Source organism: Panicum virgatum, chromosome 9K (assembly GCF_016808335.1).
Source record: "Panicum virgatum strain AP13 chromosome 9K, P.virgatum_v5, whole genome shotgun sequence".
Lineage (NCBI taxonomy): Eukaryota > Viridiplantae > Streptophyta > Magnoliopsida > Poales > Poaceae > Panicum > Panicum virgatum.
The window spans coordinates 29,224,867-29,249,850 of NC_053144.1; the positions used below are offsets into that span (position 1 = coordinate 29,224,867).

The window sequence follows — 24,984 nt, forward strand, 5'->3', positions numbered from 1 at the left end:
ATTTTAGGTCCATGGTCATAGGTTCAATATTCTGGAAGGAGTAATTGCCCTGGGATTAAAAGAGAACGCACTAGAAGAGTTGTATCTCTTGCATTCATACATGACAAGATAACTTTGGTGAAAGTGAAAAAAATAAATGGATTGGAGTAGCCAGTGTTGGGATACTTTGCCAAATATAGGAAAGAACAAGTTTCATTTATGTAGAGGCTCAAGAGAAGGAGCTATTGGCACTAAGAGCGCCTCCAACAATACAGTGTTCACTTAACTATAACAGTGCCCCCAATGGTGAAATCAACTATTATTATTGACAACAAACAAACACGCCACCTAAGGCCCTCCACAATTTTTGTGTGCAGAGAGTGATGTCTAAATACTCTCTTTCCATTTTAAGCACCACTCTACACACTACAGCTCTCATGCCAAAATGATGCTTGTGCTTGAAGATTCTGAAGCGATGCAATCAATGTTATCCCAAATGCTAAATTGTAAATAGTCGTTCACCCTTTGTTTAGTATTAACCCACTTAATTAAACGGTCTTTAAATGGAGTTAAATGGCCCCACAAGGTTTGACATAGTAACGTATATATTTATGTACGTAAATGTCAAATATACTAGAAAGTCTATATGTTTGCACATATAAAAAATTAAATATTCTACCAAATAATCTTTTTGGAAGAAATCTGAATCTCACGACACTTCATATACTTACGATGTTAATTAGTTCGATATTGACTGTGGTTGTTGTAATCCTACTATTGACTAAGTTATGAATTAAATGGATGTTAACTCAACTCTATTTAGATGGTTTTTAACGATTTAAATGGACACTACAAGAAATGTGGTGATCTATGACAAAAATTTTGTGACATTGTAAAATAGCGTCACAACTGCACACAATCTATGACAATTTTCAGATTTTCGTCATGAATTTTAAGGTATGGGCCCTAGGCCCAAAACTTAGTGACGTTTTATTGAATTCGTCATAATGGAGTCCACAAAACATGACGTTTTAACATTAATCTCATAGAAATCGTCATAGTTATTTTAATTATATCTTTTGAAATTCATCATTTTTATTCAAGTTTTTGCTTCTCTTATTTGATACTTACGTGAAATTCTTTAATCTATGACTTGAGCCTTTGATATACCCAGTAGACTTATCCATGCTTACCATTGAACATAGTTTCACTTGTGACTAAATTTGGTATTTTTTTTTATTTCTTCTCATGCTTGTTGCTAGCGTGGCGTCTGCAGTGCCACATCATTTGTCCAGTCAACGGGCCATCCTGTCAGTCTAAATCTCCCAAAACAATAACAAAAAAAATGTGGTGAAATGGAGGCTCGAACTCTGCAACCTTGGCCTTAGAGTAGAGCGCACTACCACCAGGCCGCCACTTTATTTGTGGGAGAACTTATTCTTTATTTTAATTAAAAGTACCATGTGCCCGCGGGGAGGTAAAATGGGGAAAAAATTGGGCTTCAAGCGCCCCAGTTGAGATTCGTACCAGGGTCACTCACTCCACAAAAATCGACGTGCACCATTGAACTAGGGTGTAGTTTTGTGATAGCAAGCAGAAGACTATTATATATTATAAAAATTCGATTAACTGATTGAGATGAAAAACACAGAAATTGTTGCTCTTTCTCTTTTTAATCTAGAATTAAAACCTGTATATAGTATTTCTCTGTCAAAAAGAATCCAACTTTGATGATTCTTTTTTTCAATTTTTTCTAAAATCAAGCTCTTTCATTCAATAGCTTTTTTTGCATATAATTGTTATTTCTCGAGATTTTTTTATGTAACTTGTTTTCTTCCAACTAAGTATAAAATAGAAAAACATTTTCTGGAATAATAATTGCTAATGCAACTTCATATTTTCTAATACTAAGATAAACACAAGGTCGTGACCAAATTTGAGGAGCATACGAGTTTTAAATTGTTCCAAGATTTAAAAACTATATTATTTGAGTTATAGATGGCCAACGGGCCAGCCCGGCCCGGCCCGGCACGATCTCGGGCCAGCACGGCCCGGTACTGGATGGGCCGCCACGGGCCGACGGGCCTACCGTGCCGTGCCGCTACGGGTTTCGTGCCTGGGCCGAAGGCCCAGGCACGGCACTATGGGCCGTTTTTCGTGTCGGGCCAGCCCGTTTAGCACGGCCAACTAGCCGTGCCGTGCCAGCCCACGACCCAGTACCCTAAAAAGACCTCAAACTACTCACAATTGAGTTCCCAATTCATAAATCAGGCATTCAAAGTTCACAAACAGAAACACATAAGTGTAGGACTCCAACTCCAAGTTCAAGACTCCAAGAGTTCAAGAACAGATAACAAATGAACAGATCAAGAAACACTGAAAGTCTGAAACAGAGAAGGCAACACAAAGACTCAAAGAGATAACTCAAAAGAAGCTGATGTGTAATGCTGCCTCATTAAAAACCTTTCTAGGTAAAACTCACCCTTGTGAGAAACCCTAGAAAGGAAAAAAGAGTGCAGCCAGCTCTCAAAGTCTTAATTAAGTTAATCATTACAGTCCACAGTGGCATAGTTCAAATGGCCACCTAAAATTACAGTGAGTCCACAGATTACTCACTCATCTCACAGCAAAATAACCCTCTCAGTCACTCTCAGAGTCTCAGCTCAGCTCACAGCCCCACCACCACCAGCTCCTTCATCATCAAGAAAGAGGTTCTTGAATGCTTCCTCCAGCTCTGTGTCCTCGGCTTCATGCTGTTCTCTTCTTGCCCCTAACTCCCAATCCTTGATGCAGGTAAGCATCTCCACGTTCTCTGGCAAGAGGCGCCGTCGCCGCTCTTCAAGGATCCTTCCTGTTAAACTGAAACAAGACTCGGAAGAGACAGTAGATACAGGAACAGACGTGATATCTCTAGCCATTATAGATAGGATTGGATAGGTTAGCTTATGGTCACGCCACCAAAAAAGTATGTCAAAGTCATCATCATAAGCAGTGACACAATCACTATCTAAGTAAGCAGAGAGCTCACTAACAGCAGAGGAAGATGAACATGAAGTGGAAGAGGGAGGAGGACCAACAACACCTGAACCAGAACCACCACGGCCTCCAAAGATCCTTCCCCATGCCTGCTTTTTCTTACCTGATTGAGCTGATGGCTGTGCAACCCTTTGAGATCTAGCTGCACCAAACTTGTTCTCATATTTTGTAAACAGTTTATACAATTCAATTTTAACATCAGCATAATATGAACTGTAAGTGCCTCCAAAACTTTCAGCAAGTAATTCCAGCACATTAAAGAATCCTCTCATTTTAGCTCTAGGATCAAGTATGAATGCATATGAATAAAGCAGTGGTATGTCCTCCCAATATTTAAGAAATTTAAGCTTTATTGGAGCAACAATAGTTCTAAGGTTATGATCTCTTTCAGCAGCATGCAAATGAGAAGCAATCTCTAAGATATGATGCAAAACAAGTGGACTTGTGGGATAATAAACACCAGATAGAACAACAGTTGAATCATAGAAGAGTTCCAGAAATTCCATTACCTTTTCAGCAGCATACCAATGATTTCTAGTCAACAATTCTGAATCATAATGAGAGTTAATGAACACAGAAAAGATATCCTTGTATGGCATCAAATGTTTAAGCATCAGGTATGTGGAATTCCATCTAACATCCATGTCCAAGCCAAACTTTCTAGGTCTAACACCTTTAGCATTACAATATTCCTTAAACAGTGCAATTCTTTGATTAGAGGAATTTAAGAAGTTAATTGCAGTTCTAAAATCTTCTGTAACAGGTTTCAACCTTTTCAGTCCAGATTTGACAATAAGATTAATGATATGACATGCACAACGTTGATGCACAAGACAATACTTACGCTTATTAGGATCAGAAGCTATAGGTGCAGGATCAGAACCCAAGTAACCAAAGAACATAGGTGCCAAAGTCTCCATAGCCTTAGCATTAGAAGAAGCATTGTCTAGAGTGACAGCAAAAATCTTATCAATCAAACCAAACTCCTCAACCACACTAGCAATCCTTTCGGCAATGTTTTCACCAGAATGTTTAACCTCAATCAGCCTTAAACCGAGAACCCTTTTTTGTAACTCCCAATCAGAATTGACATAATGAGCAACCACACTAACATAGTCCTCCTTAGCATTGCCAGACCAAATGTCTGAAGTTAAAGAAACAGAAGAAGCAGCAGGCAACACAGATTTCATAAGCACATCACGTCGATCAGCAAAGAGTTTACCAAGATCTCTAGTAGTGGTCTGTCTAGAAACCTTAACAAATTGAGGATTATGAGCACGAGTAATGTAATCCTCCCATGCCTGTGTCTCACCTATGCCTAATGGAAGGTCCAGCCTAGCAATCAACCGGCACAACTCAGTACGAGCAACAGCAGGATCATAAACCCAGTTGCGGAAACTATCACGATTCAGAGCAAGCCTAGACTGGACCCTATGAGCATGATCAACCTTTTTCCTACAGGAAGCCTGGTGCCTAATCAAATGACCAGTACCAGAACAAGATCTAGCAGACAATCTCTTGCTACAAATGTTACAGATAGCAGCAACTCGCACATCATTTTCCTTGACCTCCTTGAAATCAGCCCAGACACTGGATTTGCGTTTACCTGAAGATGAGGCACCATGAGTGTCGGTGGAGCCGCACCCTGCTGCCATCGTGGCCCCTCCACCACCGTCGCCGGCACCGGCCTCTGCATTGACATCAATAACGTTGTTCGGAACGTTGCCGTCACCGACATCGATACCGAACAACACCGCAGCGTCCTCACGGACGTCGTCGTCGTCCTCCATTTCCAACTCATCCGCTAGGTGGTCGTCGCCAGGATGCTCATCCACCCCCGGCATTGCGACCCCGAGCGCGGACGGGCCGGACGGTTGACCCTCGCTTCCAGCACCGTTCCTCAACGGAGCACTGGGCCGGCGCCGAGCCATGTCTAGGCCAGAGGAGGAAGACTCGGCATCGGACACCGACCTGTGCAGAGGACAAAGGAGAGTGAGTGAGAGATAGAGAGAGATAGCCATCGATCTAGATCTAGGGTTAGGGTTAGGTTTCGAGGTGTTACCTGCGCTACCGGAGCCCGGTGCCGGACGAGGGCCACCCAAAGGAGACGAGATAGAATCGATTAGAAACTGGAATCGACGGCGAGCGGCGGAGGGACTGGACAGTAACACGAACTCACATAGTCCGGGGAGATAGAGAGGACAGAGTAGAGGAAGGGAGAGTAGGGAGGGAGGAGACGAGGACTCGAGGAGGGAGGGAGATGGAGGAGCGTCGGCGTGGTCACCGGAGCCGGGGATGGTTGGAGGCGAGCGGCGGCCGATGGATCTAGAGCGAGAGCCGAAAGCCGAGACGAGACACGAACAAGAGACTAGAGAGCGAGTGCGGCGGGCGGGAGGGGAGAGGTCGAGTGAGTGGTTAGGGTTTGGCGTTTGGGGGGGGTCGCCCGTCGCCGCATCGTCTTTTATATGGGGCGGGGCCGGCGGTGGTCGTGGGCTGGGCCGCGCGCGGCGCACCTTCGCCTGGTCCTGGAATTGGAAAGGAGCTGTTGGGAGGGGGGCGGGGGTAACGGGCCGCCACCGGGCCGACCGTTGGAGCGGGCCGTGCCCGTGCCGTGCCTCAGGCCTGGGGTGCGGCCCAAGCACGGCTCGCTCCTTCGGGCCGTGCTAGCCCGGGCCCGTTGGCCACCAGGCCGGGCCGGGCTTGGGCCGGGCCAAAAAAACGGGCCCCGTGCCGGGCCAACGGGCTCGGGCTGCATGGCCACATATAATTTGAGTTGAAGTATATGAAACTATGAAAGAGATGTGTCTTATTTATGAACAATGCATACTCCAACTTTTATAAAATCTTATTCAACTTTTATGGCAAGCTTATGGATGAAAAATATGTTGTCACATCAATTTGTAGAATTTTTTTACCAAATTTAGATATTATTTTAATTATTATGTGGTGATTTGGAGATAGAAGTTTGAATTATTCCTAAAAGATAAATATATTTTTCATCTATCTTCAAGACATGAGATATAGTGGAACATATTAGTCTAAATATAACTTTTATAGAATTTTTCAAATCTTATTGGAGGTACACGTAGTTAAACTTAAAATTACTTTTGATAACCACGCAGAAAGTCACTTAAATGATGGAAAATATCATATCTACTCAGTAATTATTGAAACTCCTACATAACAACTTACATATTGTCTATTATATGTAAAAATATATTAGTATATGTACTATTATTAGTTTTATATGTTACTTAACAATGGTGCAATAAAATAAAAAAGAAAAAGAAAAACGTTAAGTAAACAAGGTCCGTTTCAGCCCAAAAAGGCCCAAGTAATTTTGACCGTCTATTTCAGATCCAATGGTTGTGTTCGCGCTCCCACGGTATTAAACCGGTTGAAACCCTAGACTCCCCACGCCCCCCTCATCCATCCCCACGCCATGCTCCTCCGTCTCCCGGCCGCCGCATCTCTAATAGACGAAATCTGACCCTGCCATGCCATCAGGCCGGAATCGAGCCCAGGATGAGCCACGTCTCCATTAATCTTGTCCGTTCGATTGCTGTCCCATTTAATCCTGCGGCCAAAGCACAAGCTAGCGCCAGGTCGCACTTCCAGCTACTTCTTCAACACATGTCGTTCGGACGACTCTAGTAAATCCTAGGGGCACTTCCCCTTTCACAGCTCTCGCATATTCTCTTCCAATCGCAGCACACTTGAAACTCCCTTCCCCTTACTTAGAAAGTAAATGGCCAACGATTGTTGCTAGATTTATCCTACACCACTTCTACGTTGAAGCCGGTTTCTAATAAAAGATTGTTACTCCATGATTACTAATAAAAGTTAAGGACAAATTCTATAAAATGCAGGAGTTACTTGAAGAAACTAGTATTCACATATGGCAAATTATATGTGTTGCAATCTCACAAACTAAACAAAGGGACTGAAAATGTTGATTGAAAATCACGATGGAACATGTGGAGCAATCGCTAAAAATATTATATATAACAAAATACTCGGAATGATTTGATTTTCGAATTACCACATATATTTTAGAACTAACTTTTGTTTTCTACAATTAAAGATGGACATACCTCAATTCCAATTGTACAAGGAAAATTAAATTACATTGAAATCACATAATCTAATGCTACCAAAAATATCTCAAATGAATCTAAAAAATCTCAAATGTATATATATTTCTTCATAAAAGTCTTATTGCTAATGCATACTAATGGTTGATATGATTTAGAAGGCATGTATAAACAATAGAATAGTATTATGATGCTTGCTGTTTTTTGACCATACAAACCTTGGCTATGAAGCGGAGGGTGCGACAAAGTCGCGCCAAGTTTCTAGTATGGAGAGAAGCCCCCCTCATCCCTCCCCAGTCCCCACGCCATGTTCCTCCGTCTCCCGGCCGTCGCATCTGGAGAGAAGAGAGCCGAGATTCGCGGCACCAGCTCGCCGCACGCCGCTCCAGCTCGACCCTACCCGCAGTCGGGCCGCTCCTACACACGCTCCGCCATCGTCGCCTCCCTCGGCGATCTGTGCGCCGCGGTGTCGTCGTCCTCAGATCCGCTCGCGGACATGGCGCCGGAGCATAGCAGCCCGTGGAAAGGGAGCGAGCACAGGCGGTCCTGCCGCGCCTCTCCTCAGCTTCACCTCCGGCCATGCCCCTCCTCGCCTCCCCCACCCCCTCCAGTTCCCCACCATGCAGTCCTCCCTGAGGCTACGGATGGCGCTGGCGCCGGCGCCGGCGTCGGCAGGGGGTGACGGTAAGGAGCACCTCCTGGAGGTGCGGTGCACCGCAGTGTGCAGTCTCCTGGCCGTCTACCTTTCAGATGCGACACACGGGTGATGGTTGCGGCGGCGGCGGCGGGCAGCGGGTGCGGTCCGCGTAGGCGGCGGACGGATGCACGGAAATCACATCTTTCTTCAACCTGCTCGTCTCCTCACATCTATGCGTGGAAATCAGGTAGTGTCTCCTCCTTCCAACGAGCGCATATTTCTCCTCAGGAAATGAGCTGGATCGACCTCTTCCCAGCACAAATCGAGTCCCTTGTCCTTGGATTGAGCTTTCTGTTTCGTCTTTTCTACTCTTGTGCATCGATGGCTAATTTTTTTTCTCTATTCTTCCCCAAATTATTTTTGCTCATGTCCAATCCGTGGATAATCTCTTTTCTTCTAGTGATGCCGACTGACGCGCGTCTTTGTGGACTCCTTAACAGGAGCAGCGGAGGCAGGGTGGGCACCAAGCCGAAGAAATACGGCACGCAGATAGGCACACATCAGTGGCAGGTCGGTTAGGTATTTTGTATACCCTTCCCCCTCCTTTTACCCTTTGTCCCATGTTTATGTTTATGTGTATGGATTGCTTTACACAATCCATCTTGGTACACGAAAAGACAATGCTTTCCTTTCAATGCTTTTCATGTTCTGCTTACCTATAGCAAATTTAGTTTATCACAATTCACTACCTGTGTGAAGACAGGTGCCCCTAATATCTTTGTTTCATGATTGTAGAGGCAATGGTAAAACCTTTAATCAGATATGTTTTCCATGAATCTTGTGTAATCGTGTAACAAAAATTTGTTATTTAGATAACCTTGTTTCTGTCTTACAAGAATGGACTGACCAGACACAGATTTTGAATTAACTATGGTCTTCATGACTTCTGTGAAAAAATCGATCCTAAATTTTTGCCGTTCAATGAGTTAAAACCAACAAGCCTCACTATCTTGTGAGTTTTTTTTAATGAACTCCCCTTCTCTTGCAGGAATGCACAGTTTATGTTCACACATACTGCGAAATCTGATGCATGGCTCTCCAATTATGTCCATATGCAAACTTTAGTTGAGGTAAGCCCAACTTTCCCCTACAAGAAGTTTCCTTATTGATTCAACGTAGAAATAAATTTGGGTCAACATAGCTGTATTGTAGGTTTTTAGCAAAGATATCATTGCCTTACTCCTTAACTGATTATTGAGCAAATTTTAGATAAAGTTATGTACAAGTACCACATCTCAGCGATTATATGGTTAAGTTCAATTTGGGATGGTAGCAGTAATCAACCTGCTGTGCTTTATGTGAATCGTATTGATGCCTGAAGCTCATCTTTATGTGAATCGTATTGATGCCTGAAGCTCATCTGTACTCAGTTCGTGCTCCTTGAATTGTATTCCTATTTATTTCAATAGGCACGATTCATTTAGTATATTTTATCACTTAAGTTTACCTATGTCAGTTATCGCTGCAACCTATATGTACATTGATACCTCATATTTTCTTTGATTGATTCTTACTATTACTACTTCTTACTAGGTAGTACTATTTTCCTTGGTGGATCATGAAGTCCTGGTAGCAAGTGGCAATAGCTCAGTAGCTGTCAGTGGCTCAGTTGTAGCTCTTTCTGATTCACATATTAATTCTTGGTGGTTATTAGTAACAACATTTGATATATAGTTCTGTTCATGCTCTTATTTTCGTTTAAGACAGGACTACCTAGAGTACTATATATATATTTGTGCTGATGCATATTTTTATTTTGGTTGCAGATTATGGATGAGAAGTTGGATGCAAAGACGAAAACATGAGTGTAATAACTAGCTATTCAATGTGCTTCTTAACTTACCTGAGATATTTTTTTTTTGACATGATGTACCTTGAGATATTGGCTCTAATATATACACTCTTTGATTTTTGGGCTGTAATTGTTGATTTTATTTATGGGCTAAGTGGTGGGCTGAATTTTATATGGGCTGTGTATTGCTGGTAATAAATGGTGGGCTGAGAAATGTTTGGCTCATTTTAGTAGTCTAGTCTAGATTGGGCCCAGCCACAAATGGGCTACGTGATGTCATCTGACATCATTGACCACATCATCAGTGCCATGACATCGGCCACGTCAGTGCCACTTTATCCGCCACGTCAGCGCCTGTGTGGATATTATGTGATGCGGAAATTAAATCCGTGACGTTTACTTTCGTCACAAAATATGGGCTTGGGTTGGGCTTCGGGGTCCTGGACATTTTATGATGGTTTTAAAATGTCATGGATTAAGCAATCTGTGATGTTTTTTTAAAGAAACGTCACGAGGTGTAATCTGTGACGCTCAATACATAACGTTATTTAAGATCGTCATAGATACTGTTTTATGATGGTATTTCAGTGATCTGTGACGAAATTTAATCGTCATAGATCACTAGATTTTTTGTAGTGGGATTTAAAGGTCTAACGGTTTAAATTACCATCTAGGATCGTCTAAACATCACTAGTGATCTCTGTTTACCATTTAAACGCTATTTAAACAGATTAAAGTACTGTTTGGGCGAACAGAGGATGCAAGTTGAGGCTGCGGTGGCTGGTGAATAAAAAAAAACCTTGTGCAGCCCGTGAGAGCTTAAAAGCAGTTTGTGGTACAAAGAGAGGTACAAAAAGAGCAAATGCAGCAGTAGTTTATTTTATGCAGGATCCCACACTTGTAGATAACTTCGGTGTCAGTTTTATCGTCCATCAATGCGGCAGCGATGCTTGTTTTTTCACCATGGGACGATCCATATTTTTTTTCTAGCTTCACTGTCACACTGTGGAGGGCCTGAAGGTAGCATAATAGTCCCTGCCCCTTCTGTAAGCCGTGCACACAACTTTTTTTAGATAAGAGAATATATATTAATATTCCAGCTTCTGTATCGATAGATACATGTAGCTGTTCATTATTACAACCAACCACAAGTCCACAGAACGACCAAACATAGCAAGCACCACAACCAAGTTTGTGCTGAGCGGATAGAAATTAAACATTAGCAATTCGATTGCTAAAAAACCATCCATTAGAGGCAAAGCATTCCATAGCAGCTACTTCAAGAGCAAGACACCCCGACATGATTGGTGGTCTTCCCTCTTCTTTTTGGAGGAATGCCCAAAAGCGGATCCAGTGAGTCGCCCTGAATATTACCTGCAAAGAGGAGAAAACTTGTGCCTTGTTACAAACCACATCATTTCGTCTTAGCCAAATTGCCCATAAAGTGGCGCATGCTCCCACCCAAGCCTGATACCTCAGTTTTTTGTTTACCCCATTCAGCCAATTAGTGAAAATATCATTCACATTTAAGGGTATAGGTAAATTGAACACAACCTGTACCAGTCTCCAAATAAATTTAGCATTCGGACAATCAAAGAAAAGATGTTGAATTGTTTCATCAAGATTACAAAAACAACACCTTACACTTCCTTTCCATCGTCTCCTTGCTAAATTATCTTTAGTGAGAGTTATGCCTTTTAACAGATACCACATAAATACTTTAATTTTAAGAGGAGTTTTCAGCTTCCATATAACATGATGATGTGGAACTTCATTGGTAGTTAAAGCCCTATACATTGAGCGAACTGTGAACATTCCATTTTGATGTAGAGACCAAATAAATCTATCGTCACGATCATGGAGTTGAACATCCACCACCCTGGCAACTAACTGCTGCCATTGGCATAGGTTGTTGGCCACCAAGGATCTCTTGAACGCTACATTAAGAGGGTTTGATCTAAACACTGTACTCACAGAAGCTGATTTCTTCCTAACTATATTATATAAACCTGGGTATTGACATTTAAAAGGCAAATTTCCCAGCCACGTATCCTCCTAGAATCTGACTTGAGCCCCATTCCCTAGTTGGAATCTGCCTAAACTCAAGAAGTCTTGCTTGATATTCATCAAACTTGACCAAAAGTGAGAATCTCCAGGCATATATTCCACTTGGATGATTGTTTTATGCCTCAAGTATTTTCTCCTAAGTATTTGCTGCCAAATCCCATCCTCATTTATCAATTTAAATAACCATTTAATTAACAGACATTTGTTTTGTACATCAAGGTTTAGGATTCCCAAGCCCCCTTGGTCTTTCGGGGAACTGAGTATGCTCCATTTAGTAAGTCTATACTTCTTTTTATGTTCATCACACTGCCAGAAGAATCTAGACCTATAGAAATCTAGTTTTTAGAGCACTTCCCTAGGGACTTTGAAAAACGAAAACATATACATTGAAAGGTTGCTTAGGACGCAATTATGAGAACTAATCTCCCTCCAACCGAGAGCATTTTCCCTTTCCAAGCGCATAATTTCTTTTGGAATCTTTCCTCCACCTCTTTCCAGTTGTCATTTTTGATCCTTGGAAAATGCATTGGGATACCTAGATATCTGAAAGGGAAAGTTCCCATACCACATCCAAAAATTTGCGAGTAGATGCATTGTTGGTTCTTGGCTTCCCCAAAGCAGAACAATTGACTCTTATGGAAATTAATCTTAAGTCTAGAAAGCTGTTCAAAGGCACAAAGCAAGAGCTTCATATTGACAGCTTGGTCAAGATTATTGTCCATAAAAATGATCGTATCATCTGCATATTGTAAAACAGAGAGCCCGTCATCCATCAAATGCGGAACCACCCCTGATATCTGTCCATTTTCTTTGGCTCTACAAATGAGGATTGCCAACATATCCACTATGATATTGAAGAGTAAGGGTGACAGTGGGTCACCTTGCCTAACTCCTTTTCTCGTCTGGAAGTAATGGCCAATATCCTCATTTACCTTTATTCCCACTGTCCCTTTAGTCGTCACTTGATTTATCCAGTCGTACCATGTAGGCGAAAACCCTTTCATTCTCAACACTTGTTGAAGAAAAGGCCACTTCACCTTGTCATATGCTTTTTCAAAATCAAGTTTCAGGATGACCCCAATGTTCTTTTTCCTATGCATCTCGTGCAAGGTTTCGTGTAAGATGACCACCCCATCCAAAATATGCCTTCCCGGGATGAATGCAGTTTGGGATGGTCTTATAACTTTATTTGCTACCAAAGATAATATATTTGTGAGAACCTTTGTGAAAATTTTAAAACTAACATTTAGCAGACAGATGGGTCTAAACTGTTGGATTCTACTTGTGTCCGCCTTTTTGGGCAAGAGTGTTATAACCCCAAAATTTAGACTATGAATGGGTAGAATCCCTTGATGGAAGTCATAAAAAAGATGCATCAAGTCCCCTTTAATAGTCTCCCAGAAGAATTGATAAAATTCAGCTGAAAAACCATCCGGACCTAGGGCTTTGTTATGTTCCATCTCAAAGACCGCCTTCTTGACTTCCTGTTCACTAAAAAGAGCACAGAGAATTTCATTCTCTAAATGTGAGATCTGGGGAATGTCTTCCCTCCTCTCCTCCTATAGAGAAAAATCATTGTGCATGGGTTCCCCGAAGAGGTTCTTATAATAATTGGTGATATAGTCTTTGAGATTATCATCACCAATAACAATGCCCTCATCTTGTTCGAGCTGGTAAATTTTTGTTTTTCGGTGTCGTCCATTTGCCAAGAGTTGGAAGTATTTTGTGTTATTATCTCCCTCGAGCAACCGAGTTGCCTTTGATCTTTGGAGCCAATACAGCTCCTCTTCTCTAAGCAACTTTCTAAGCTCCACCGATAACACTCGTTTACTTTCGATCTCTTGCTCTGACAACAAAGTAGATTCTGCTTTTCTATCCAAACAGTCTAACTGTTGTAGTAGCCATTGTTTTTTCTTTTTATTTTCACCCATTTGGTTTTTAGCCCAGCCTCTTAAGAAACGTCTAACTCCTCTAATTTTATTCTGCCACCGAGGGATTGGCATATTTCCCCTAGTTTCAGTGCACGGCACGTTAGTAATCAAATAAAAAAAAGCCATCCTTAGTGAGCCACCCTAATTCAAACTTGAATAGGGGTGTGTTCCCTCTATGGGCTGCCTGATTTGTGTCTAATAAAAGTGGAGTGTGATATGAAATCTCTCTAGTCAAAGCTTCTACCGTTGACAGCAGGAACTTTTGTTCCCAATCAGTGCTCACCAGAATTCTATCAAGTCGTTCAAAAGTTGGACATTCCGCAGAATTGGCCCATGTGAACTTTCTGCCTGATAAATCGAGCTCTCTTAGAATTAAAGATTCAATACAAGCGTTAAACAAGGCTGGCCATCTACCATCATACCGATTATTGTTTTTTTCTGACGGGTTCCTAATAATATTAAAATCACCCCCACCATAAGTGGCAAGGTCTCATTTGAGCAAATGTTTACGAACTCTGCGAGAAAAAGTTCTTTACGTTCAGGTTGAGCTGCCCCGTAGACAGCAACAAGAACCCAACGAAAACCATCGTATTTATTTTCAACATGAAGTTTAATGTGAAACTCGCCCAAGTGGACGTTTTCTACCAAGAAGGTTTGTTAATTGACCCCAATCAGAATACCACCAGACTATCCTTTAGGAGGAATCCAATGCCAACTAAATTCTCTATCAGCACAAAAAGATTTTAGGATCTCATCCGAAAAATCTCTTTTGTGCGTCTCGAGTATGGCAATGAAGTCCAGCCCTTTCTCAACCGACAGGTCATGTAGAAAATTCCTCTTGGCGAGGTCTCTCAAGCCTCTACTATTCCAAAAAAATTCCTCTCATTGTGGAAAAAGCTTTTTTTTGCACCGGGCAACCTTTTTTAGTTATTTTTTTTGTACCTTTAGATGAGTTATGTGTGCAGCGAGAATCAGACTTAGACCGAACGGCGAGGCCATTACTGTAATCGCCCACCATGTCATCTCCAAAGGTATCACAAAAATTATCTATGGTCAGGTCCTCTTCCTCGAATTCAGAAGAAACTGTACTCTCTACCTCTAGCTGGCTGTCTATAGCCATCTGTAACGGCATAGGTTGAACTCTATCTTTTTTGACGTTCTTAATAAGAGTAACTGAATTACGAATCAAATCAGCATCATCGCCTAAAGATATGCCTATGCTTGTAATCTTTCAGTTACTATATTATCAGAAAGTGAAAGGAAAGAGTTAGTGAAAAACATACCTTCTGGTTCTTCTAAATTCTTTAAGCTACCCGTCTCGATGCACGTTCAATAGAGTCCTCATCCGCTGTTGCAGCTCTCCTCCGACTCCTCCTCTCTGGAATTTGCATTTGCGCTAGAATCTGGGTTGATTTCGCCTCACGCAATGCTCGGTCGATCAGAGGGACAAGAGGTGGTGTAGCCAGATCCTCTTGCGTTGCCATTTCAACCACAGGAGCCACCTTAGCACCGCTGGCTGTAGCAGCACCGTCACTGGTCTGGGAAGGAACTGCTGCGGATTTAATGTTGCTGAATGGCTGTGCAGCAAAAACAGCAGCCTCCGTGGCGAGGACCTGGTTGGCAGGCTGCTTGGAAGGCGAGTGGTGGACTCGCAACACTTTGATGGGAACCTGCACTTGTGATGGGCCCTCCTCAAGGAGATCATCTTCCTCCATATCAAAATCGGTCACCTGTACATCCTCCTCCTCCATCTCATGGGTGTTAGATTTTGCACCCGGTGCTGCATTATTAGAAGAATTAGCAGCCCCCCCTAAGTTCTTTTCGAAAGTGTTGTCCTTTTTTCCTTGAGCGTTCGCATCATCATTCTGCTGGTCACTGTTTCCATCAGTGGATAGTGTGTTAGTCGCAGCTGTCCCTGCTTGTTGCTCCTTCTCAATAACAAACAGGAGTTCCAAGTATCTATTCCCAATTACCACATCCATCTGTGTGGGGACCAGATCTTTGTTTAACACTCCAACCTGAAAACGACTGAAACTGTTCTTTCTAGTTGTTTCCATATCGACCCACTGTGTAGCACCAAACATGGTCCCAATAGCCCAGAGCACATCATACCTTCTGAAGATTCGTGGCAAATTGGTGACCCTCATCCAAACTGTGGAGACCTCATACCCAAAGTTCTCTTCTTCTTCAAACTCTTCGAATGTTAAAAACATGTTATTTTTTATGTCCGCTGCCCCGTACTTCACGGCTCGGCGTAAGGCCCCCCTAGATGGGAAGGTAGTCGTCCACGTGTCGGGGCCTAGAGCTTGCACATCCCACCTATCTGTTCCAGGGACTAAGTAATGGGGACGTGGGTTTCCGATCTTCCGTCAGGTTCTGGATAACTCTCGTTGTAGGCGGAGCGAGACACCGATCCGGCTTCAGATCCTAAGACCCGAATCCAACAATCTTAGCACCACAACTCCTCTGGTTATCAACCGTGTCACAACCCGGTTGACATCGCCAAGAAGGCTAATCCCTGCAAGCGCAACGAAGAACACAAGCAAGAACTCGAAAGGACGCAGCTCAAATGAAGTGACTCTGCAGATGAATGATTAATCTCACGAGTTGGGGTTTCACAAACCGGTGAACGACGACAACTGTTCTTGACAGAATGAATCTAAGCAAAATTCAAGTCTCACGATGGTGGCGGCGGCTGCTAATAAGGGTTTAGGTCGTGCAAGACCCCCTGGACGCGCCCCTATTGGGCTCCAACATGATACACGGGCCATCGGCCCAAAAACAGTGATGCAGCACCGGGACAGATTCTGGACGTCAACTTTCATGGACGATTCCTGTCGACTCCGGATGAATTTGGGCCTGAGACCAGTGCCATCGGAAGCGTCTTGAAATTATCTTTCTATCCATTTCAAGTGCGCCCAAATCCAACTCGGAATGCAACCTGGACATCCGTTTTAGTGTGGGCTGTTCTTGGAGTCCGAAACTGAAACGAAGTCAAATCGGTTTGGGCCTCCATCTTGATCCGGACGTCCTTGCTGGTCCTCCACGCCTCCAAGGCCTTCTCCACGCCCTTGCTGGTCCTCTCCTTTGTTCCTAAGTACAATTAAGTCATTAGGTAGTAATCTATTCTCAGATTCACAATAAACATTACTTAGGAACGAGCTCACCTGCAAGTTCAATTGTCGAGCGCATGCGCGAGTAATAGGACCTAGTAATCATCTTGAGGAGTGTCATTTGTATCCATAGAAGTGATGTCCTCATCACTAAGTGATGCAGGTGACCAATCAAAGCGTCCTTGGATGTCTGACCACCGATCACTTTGAGTAAGGCTGTCCGTGTCTCTTTTTTTGGGAATCTGGATGGTGATGTTGAGTTAGCACTTCTCATGAGAAAGACCTCCAAGATGATGTCAAGGTTGAACAAGAGAGGGTACAACTATGACCCCAAGAAAAATAAGTTTCGTACCCGGAAGAGCAAGGACAATGTCAAGAAAGTTTGTTACAATTGTGGTAAATATGGTCACCTCTTTTATGATTGTCCGGAGCCTTCAAAGCTCAACAAGAAACAAGAAGATGATGGCAATCAACACAAGTCATCAAAGAAAAGTCATGAGAAGAAGGACCACAAGAAGAAAGGGTCTTTCACAAGAAAATAGAAGGTCAAGGCTTTCCTTGGAGAATGGATCATGGATGGTGAATCCTCAAATGATGACTCAAGTGATGAAGAATCCAATAAAAAGATTGTGGGGATTGCCATGCATAATGATGAAGATGATGGTGATGAGGCACCTCTACCTCCACCACCCATGTGCTTCATGGCAAGAGGTAACTCCAAGGTGAGTAATGATGACGACTCCTCTAGTGATGAAAGTGAACATTGCTTATCTCCTAATGAAGTGCAAAACATCCTAGATGAGTACCAACAAGTGATCAAGAAGTACAAATCAAAATGTAAAGTTCTTGAAATTGAATATGCCAAGCTTAAGGCCTCAAATAATGAGTTGATTGCTAGGCATAATGAGGTAGTAGAAACTCATGATACAAGTATTGTTCCTAGCAAGCAACTTAGAGAGGAGCATGACAAGCTACTTGTTAAGCATAATGAATTGAATGTTAAATATGAGGAAGTAGTTGTGCTTAACAAGTCACTTACTTCATGCAACAAGAAGCTTAAGCTTGATTATGCTAACTTAAATATGAAGTATCAAGAACTTGACCTTGCCTTTGATGCTTTGGATGAAGAAATAAAAGAAACTCAAAAGAAAGTCATCAAAGTCAATATAGCTACTTCTTGTGATGATCTTGTGGAGTTGCCTCACCCTACTACTTGTCATCATGCTTCTTCTTCTTGTTCAAATATTAACCATGATAGGGAGAAACAACTTGAGGAGGAACTTGAAAGCATGACCAAATGCATGTTCAATGTGACAATGGGAGAATACTTGCATAAGGAGATTCTCTTCTACAATGCAAGGCACTATGAGACAAATGGACTTGGATCATTTCCCAACCCTCCGGAAAATTGTCCCAAGTCGCCGGAGCTCAAGGCATGCTTCACCAAGGAAGTTGGCTCATATTATCAACATTGTCAAATCACCGGGCATCACACAAGGGAGTGTCCAATTCCTACTCGTCCACCTCCTACCTTGCCTCATAATTACAAGTCTCAATTCAATGAACATCATTTCTTGTTAAGCAAGCTTAAAAGTGGCAAAGTTAAGACAAAGTTTATTGGCACTCATATGAAGGGAAAGCTACCACGTCAACTATGGGTTCCTAAAGCTTTAGTAACTCATGTCAAAGGACCCAAACTTGCTTGGGTTCCCAAACCTCAAAAGTGATTCATTTGTGTGTAGGTGAACTACAAAGCCGGTGGCAAGCATTGGGTGCTTGATAGCGGATGTACACAACACATGACTGGCTATGTAAAGATGTTCACCTCACTAGATGAAGATGTGGGCGATTATGAACATGTCACCTTTGGTGACAACTCAAAAGGAAGAGTGGTAGGTTTGGGTAAGGTAGCCATCACCAAGGATCTTTCTATCTCTAATGTGTTGTTTGTTGAGTCGGTTAGTTTCAATTTATTATCTATTGCTCAACTTTGTGATTTAGGACTAATATGCACCTTTAGTGATAGTGAGGTTGTAGTGACAAGCAAGGAGGACAAGAGTTTAATATTCAAAGGATTTCGACATGGTAACATTTACCTTGCTGACTTCTCATCTAATGATGCAAGCTTGGCGACATGTCTCTTCTCCAAGAACTCCATGGGTTGGCTTTGGCATTGCCGCATTGCTTATATTGGCATGAGACAACTCAAGAAGGCCTTCAAACGAAGTATGGTGGTTGGTGTCAAAGATGTTACTTTTGACAAAAATAAATTGTGTAGTGCTTGTCAAGCCGGGAAGCAATTTGCATCATCACATCCCATGAAGGCTTATTTGTCAACATCAAGAAGCTTGGAGCTAATACACATGGATCTCTTTGGGCCAACCACCTACAAAAGTCTTGGCGGTAATCTCTATTGTCTTGTAATTGTTGATGATTACTCTAGATATACTTGGACTTTCTTTTTAGAGGACAAGAGCAAGACTATGAGAATCTTCAAGATTTTTGTCAAGCAAGCTCAAAATGAATTTGAGTCAAGTGTTGTGAAGGTTCGAAGTGACAATGGCACGGAGTTTTGGAACACTCTAGTAGAAGAGCTTTGCAACGACATGAGGATCAAGCATGAGTTTTCATCAACATACACACCCCAACAAAATGGAGTGGTGGAGAGGAAGAACAAGACATTGATCACTCTTGCAAGAGCAATGTTGGATGATTATGGCATCTCATAAAGATTTTGGGCGGAAGCCATCAACACCGCATGCCATGCATCCAACCGAGTTTATCTTCACCACTTCTTGGGAAAGACTCCCTATGAGCTTCTCATTGGGAGGAAGCCCAACATCTCCTACTTCCGGGTGTTTAGTTGCAAATGCTACATATTCAAGAAAAGGAAGCACCTAGGCAAGTTTGAAAGTAGATGTGATGTTGGTTTTCTTGTTGGTTATTCATCAAACTCCAAAGCATATCGAGTATTCAATAGTGCTACTAGCAAGATTGAAGAAACTTGTGATGTGGAGTTTGATGAGACTAATGGCAACCAAGGGGAAGTTTTCTCTTGTGATGATGTAGGTGATGAACCACTTCGAAAAGTCATGAAGAACATCACTATTGGGCAAGTCAAGCCAAAGGAGGAGGTAGAAGAGCTACAAGCCTCATCCACTCAAGTTGAAGTCACTTCCAAGGATGACTCAAAGGATGAAGACAAGTCTACACAAACACATCATCATGAAGAGTCATCCGATGAAGAAGATGATGTCTCACCTCCTTTCCATGATGCCCAAGATGAACAAGTGGTTGAAGAACAACTTCCATTTGATGACACGCACATCACAAGTGAACAAGCCCAAGCTCAAGATCAAGATGGCGAATCACTAGAAGAATCAAGGTCTCAAGCACAAGAGAGGCTTACAAGAACTTCAAGAAATCATCCCATTGACTTGGTCATGGGTAACCCCTCCGGTGGAGTAAGAACTCGAAGACGTCAATATGCCTCTTTTTGTGAACATTACTCGTTTGTTTCTTGCTTGGAACCCACAAATATAGATGAAGCTCTTGAGGATCCGGATTGGGTGATAGCCATGCAAGAAGAGCTCAACAACTTCACCCGCAATGAAGTTTGGGTTCTTGAAGAACGTCCTCAAGACAAGAATATCATTGGTACTAAGTGGGTCTTCCGCAACAAACAAGATGAGCATGGTGTAGTGATTCGCAACAAGGCAAGACTTGTGGCAAAGGGCTTTGCACAAGTTGAAGGATTGGATTTTGGTGAAACATTTGCCCCCGTTGCAAGACTTGAAGCCATTCAGATCCTTTTAGCATACGCTTCACATCATAACATGAAACTCTTTCAAATGGATGTGAAGAGTGCATTCTTAAATGGCTTTATTAATGAGTTGGTGTTTGTTGAACAACCTCCCGGGTTTGAGGACCCTAGATATCCTAATCATGTTTATAGGTTGCACAAGGCGCTCTACGGGCTCAAGCAAGTGCCAAGGGCTTGGTATGAACGCCTTCGTGACTTCATTCTTAACAAGGGCTTCAAGATCAGGAGGGTGGATACAACTCTATTCACAAGAATCATCAATGAAGAACTATTCGTATGTCAAATTTATGTTGATGATATCATTTTTGGTTCAACTAACCCCACTCTTTGCAAAGAATTTGGAGAAATGATGGCTAGGGAATTCGAGATGTCCATGATCGGTGAGCTCAATTTCTTCCTCGGGTTTCAAATCAAGCAATTGAAGGAAGGGACTTTCATCCATCAAGAAAAGTATACAAAGGATATACTCAAGAAATTCAAGATGGATGATTGCAAGCCGATCAAGACTCCAATGCCAACTAATGGACATCTTGACTTGGATGAGGGAGGTAAATCGGTTGACCAAACCCTCTATCGTTCCATGATTGGGTCACTCCTTTACCTAACCGCATCTAGGCCCGATATCATGTTTAGCGTATGCATGTATGCCCGCTTTCAAGCTAATCCTAAGGAATCACACACTAGTGACGTTAAGAGGATCCTTAGATATCTCAAGCATATGCCTGGCATAGGCTTGTGGTACCCCAAAGGCGCTAGTTTTACACTCTTGGGATACTCGGATTCGGACTTTGCCGGATGTCGTGTGGATCGCAAGAGTACATCGGGTGGGTGCCACTTGCTAGGGCGTTCCTTAGTCTCTTGGTCGTCTAAGAAACAAAATTCTGTGGCCTTGTCAACCGCGGAGGTGGAATATATTGCCGTCAGGGCTTGTTGTGCTCAAATCCTCTACATGAAGCAAAGCCTCTTGGACTATGGTGTAGTATTAGATAGGATCCCGCTCCTTTGTGACAACGAGAGTGCCGTTAAAATTGCTAATAACCCGGTTCAACACTCTCGTACTAAGCACATAGATATTCGCCATCACTTTCTAAGAGATCATGTGGCAAGGAATGATATACTACTTTGTGGTGTTCGTTCCGAAGATCAATTGGCGGATATCTTCACAAAACCTCTAGATAAGAGCACCTTTTATAGGTTGCGAAGTGAGCTTAACGTTCTAGATGCTTCTAACGTCATATAATTGTCTTGTCATATAGATGCATTTCATATGTACAAATGCTAGGGGCTTGTCTAACCTTGTCAAGATAGTGATGAACATGGGTCTTGCATGAGCCGGTGATCTTCGTTTCGCTCATGGCATGAAGAATGGTTCATCATGAAAAAGCTTGCCAAGGGTTCAAACTTGACAAGATAGATTTAAATTTGTGCAATGCATGTGCTTGCCATATAGAATGCATCCATGTTTAATTTCTAGCTTTGCATTGGCACTACATCACAAGGGAGCAAATCACACTTCGAGAAAGATATTCATGATAAATATGATATATCATCTCTACAAGAGTGATAAGATCAATATTGCGCTTTCATGCCTATTGAGCCACGTCCTATCAAACTTAAAGTTTCAATCTCTAAGTTCATAGGCAAAGTGGCTCATACATTTGGTTTTTGTGTTTAAAACCTCGCTTGGATCTTATTTTGCCTATGTTAATGTAAAAGTTTGCGAGCACTTAGTATGAGTGTTTGAGGGGTGAGGTTGTCTCTCGAAAATGGTCCAAATTGAGTGTTTATGGCTTTGGTTTTGAAAATTTGGATCAGAAGTGGAGTTTGTAGTTCAGCAGAAATTTTCCTTAACCACCGATTAAACCGACGCCCTGCTTTTCCCTGCATCAGTTCAACCGGTGCTTAAGTCTTCGCGGCTCCGTTTCTGCATCGTCTCTGGAACAACCTCCGACCATTACACCGATGGACACCGGTGCATCCGATGGTTGGCGGATGAACCGACGCCTTAGCATCGGTTCAACCGGTGCTACTGCGTGGAGTTTTGGCCCTTGCAGCGTCTCTGGACCTTACTCCTGCCATTACACCGACACCCGTCGGATGCTTCGATGCCTCAGTAGCGGTTCTTCTGGTGCCCCTGTTGACCATGTTTTCAACGCTTTCAGTTCTGGTCAATGTTACACCGGTTAATACACCGATGCTCCTGTCTCTGCACCATCGGACCTTCTGGTGCTTCAGGGTTTGAGGGCCCGCGCTCACCTTTTCACCTGTCTGCTTACGGGCCCGGCTCGTCAGTCTCACAGATCTTTTCTTCCTCCACACGAACCGCCGCGCTCGAACTCCTGCTCCACCGCCCGCCGCCGCCGCCGCGCCCGTGCTCTCCTTTCCAAGCCGCCGCCGCAGCTACCCCACTATGCCTCAGCCGCGCCACGCCCGCACCCACGCCCGCTCCCGCGCCACGCCTGCTCCGCACCTACACCGCCCGCGAGCCAGCACCGCCGCTTGCCTGCACTACTGTCCCTCCTCTCCACCTGAGCGCTGCTCCACTCCTTCCCCACGCACGTGCACATGAGCTCGTTTTGGAGTTCCTTCCACCCTTTGCCCGAGTGCACACAAGGTGTTCGAGGAATTGCTTCTAAGGCTTTTTCTTCGATTACTTCTCTGATTAGCAAGGGTATGGCCTACACACTCTTTGGCATGTGAAGTTCCTTTGTTACATCATCCTTCGCACACATGCACATATACACTCACACCCTTTCTTGATCCTGCAAATCCCTTTTTAGTGTAATGTTTCGACGGATATCCACTAGATTTCGTGCTTTAGGCTCATATCATTCCATGCTATGCTTCTATGACAGATGGCCGAAGACAAAAAGGGCAAGGGCAAGCAGGTTGTGCAGAAGAAGAAGCGCACTCGTGAGGACCGAGAGCGAGAGAGAGCAGAGGCAGTTGCAGATGCAGCAGACAGGCAGGGTTCTCTCAGGATCAGAGATCCTCAGGCTCAGGGGGAGCCACAGCAGCAGTTACGTCGCTCAGGACGTACTCAGACAGCTCAGACCACACCCGAGTCCCGCTCACATCCACGGACTCGATGTGGTGGTACTCAGAGGGGAGCAGGTCATGCACAGCAGCAGCACACCGGCAGTGGCACTGAGACAGGAGGTCAGGACAGTGGTGAGGAGCTGCCTGAGGTTGAGTTATTTGATCTTCGGGGCATTCCAGGACCTAGGGTCAAGAGATTGAGATATGTCACCCGGATCAGTGGTTTCCCGAGCAAAGGGACGTAGGAGTTGACCATCGCTTTCACACTTTTCTCCAGGAGTCTTTCTACCACGCTTATACACAGATGGACATCAAGATCAGTGAGCACAAAATGCTCCATTGGGTGGCTATGCGCGTGGCAGCAGGAGGCATTCCTATCCTCCCTTTGTTTGAGAGATATGAGGGTCTACCAGCTCTGCTGAATGAGAGGTCTCGGTACATCAGAGAGTGGGTTCGCGTTTTCTACGCCACCCTATTTGTTGAGGAGGACCGGCAGTTCATCGACTTTATGTTCCAGCAGAGGCATTATAGATTGACTCAAGCACGTTTGGCTACCCTGCTAGGAGTTCAGATTGCCGAGGAGCCACACTTCGTGCACTATCAGGCTTATGGCAACACAGTGCCTCCTCCTCGTCGTCATGAGTCGCACGTCCCATTTGACGAGGAGATCAGCATTCTCTTTCAGCAGCCCTTCCTACCTGGCACACCGAGGACCCCGGACAGGCTGACTCTCGTAGCTCACTCTGTACACCTAGCTTTGAGGAAGAGTCTGTTGTTCCAGATTGGATACAACGAGGGGATCACAGCTCTGCAGCAGTGGCTTCTTCTGTATATCATGACAGGACGAGATTTTGACCTCGTCGACTTCTTTATCTGCGAGCTAGAGGACGTGATTCTGGATGGGATGACAGTTCACTGTCGCCATCCTTTTGCTCATTGGATCTGCTGGATACTCACTCAGCTCAGTCAGAATGAGCATATGGATGAGCTGGAACAGTCAAGGATGTACTTCAGTTTTTACTCACCTGCTACTCCTCGAGACGGTCGTCGTGGCTCGAGAGGCCAGTGCCGAGCACAGCGGATTCTGGATGAGCGTGTCTTGGCTGAGGGCAGAGTTGCAAATGATCCAACAGCAGCCGAGGACGCTTCACTAGCAGTGGCAGAGGCCCAGCTCCCACACTACCTGGTCACAGATTCAGAGGACTCGGAGGATGACGAGGACTTCATACCTATTGTTACCGTCCCTCGAGGTGCTCATGATGATGAGGCAGGATCCTCCGGTGCAGCATGAGCCCCTGCTCCCCCAGTTACCACAGCTCAGGTCACACAGGCAGATTCACTTGCAGCTATACTTACTCGGCTATCAGACCAGCAGGACAGATTTGCTGCAGCTCAGCTGAGTATGCAAGCCGA

General features: G+C 43.7%; 1 protein-coding gene and 1 long non-coding RNA gene across 4 annotated transcripts; one reads left to right on the top strand and one right to left on the bottom strand.

Moving 5' to 3' along the window:
• Positions 1–2,642: 2,642 nt before the first annotated feature.
• On the bottom strand, positions 2,643–5,221 carry LOC120647930 (zinc finger BED domain-containing protein RICESLEEPER 2-like). The gene is made up of 2 exons (XM_039924734.1): positions 5,078–5,221; positions 2,643–4,986 (listed from the first exon to the last, which is right to left on the bottom strand). Exon 2 carries the CDS (start codon positions 4,944–4,946, stop codon positions 2,643–2,645), a length of 2,304 nt encoding a protein of 767 aa, XP_039780668.1. The 5' UTR covers positions 4,947–4,986; positions 5,078–5,221.
• A 2,155-nt stretch (positions 5,222–7,376) lies between these two features.
• LOC120651149 lies at positions 7,377–9,772 on the top strand. Of its 3 annotated transcripts, none has more exons than XR_005665965.1 (3): positions 7,377–7,993; positions 8,247–8,325; positions 8,795–9,772. It is a non-coding gene; the product is annotated as an uncharacterized LOC120651149 (long non-coding RNA). The 3 variants fall into 3 exon arrangements; XR_005665964.1 differs by having other exon boundaries at positions 8,247–8,316; XR_005665963.1 differs by having other exon boundaries at positions 8,247–9,772.
• The last annotated feature ends 15,212 nt before the right edge of the window (positions 9,773–24,984 follow it).

What these genes read in the sequence shown, in the direction of transcription:
- LOC120647930 (XM_039924734.1), bottom strand. Translation starts at nt 4,946, where the DNA reads ATGGCTCGGCGCCGGCCCAGTGCTCCGTTGAGGAACGGTGCTGGAAGC.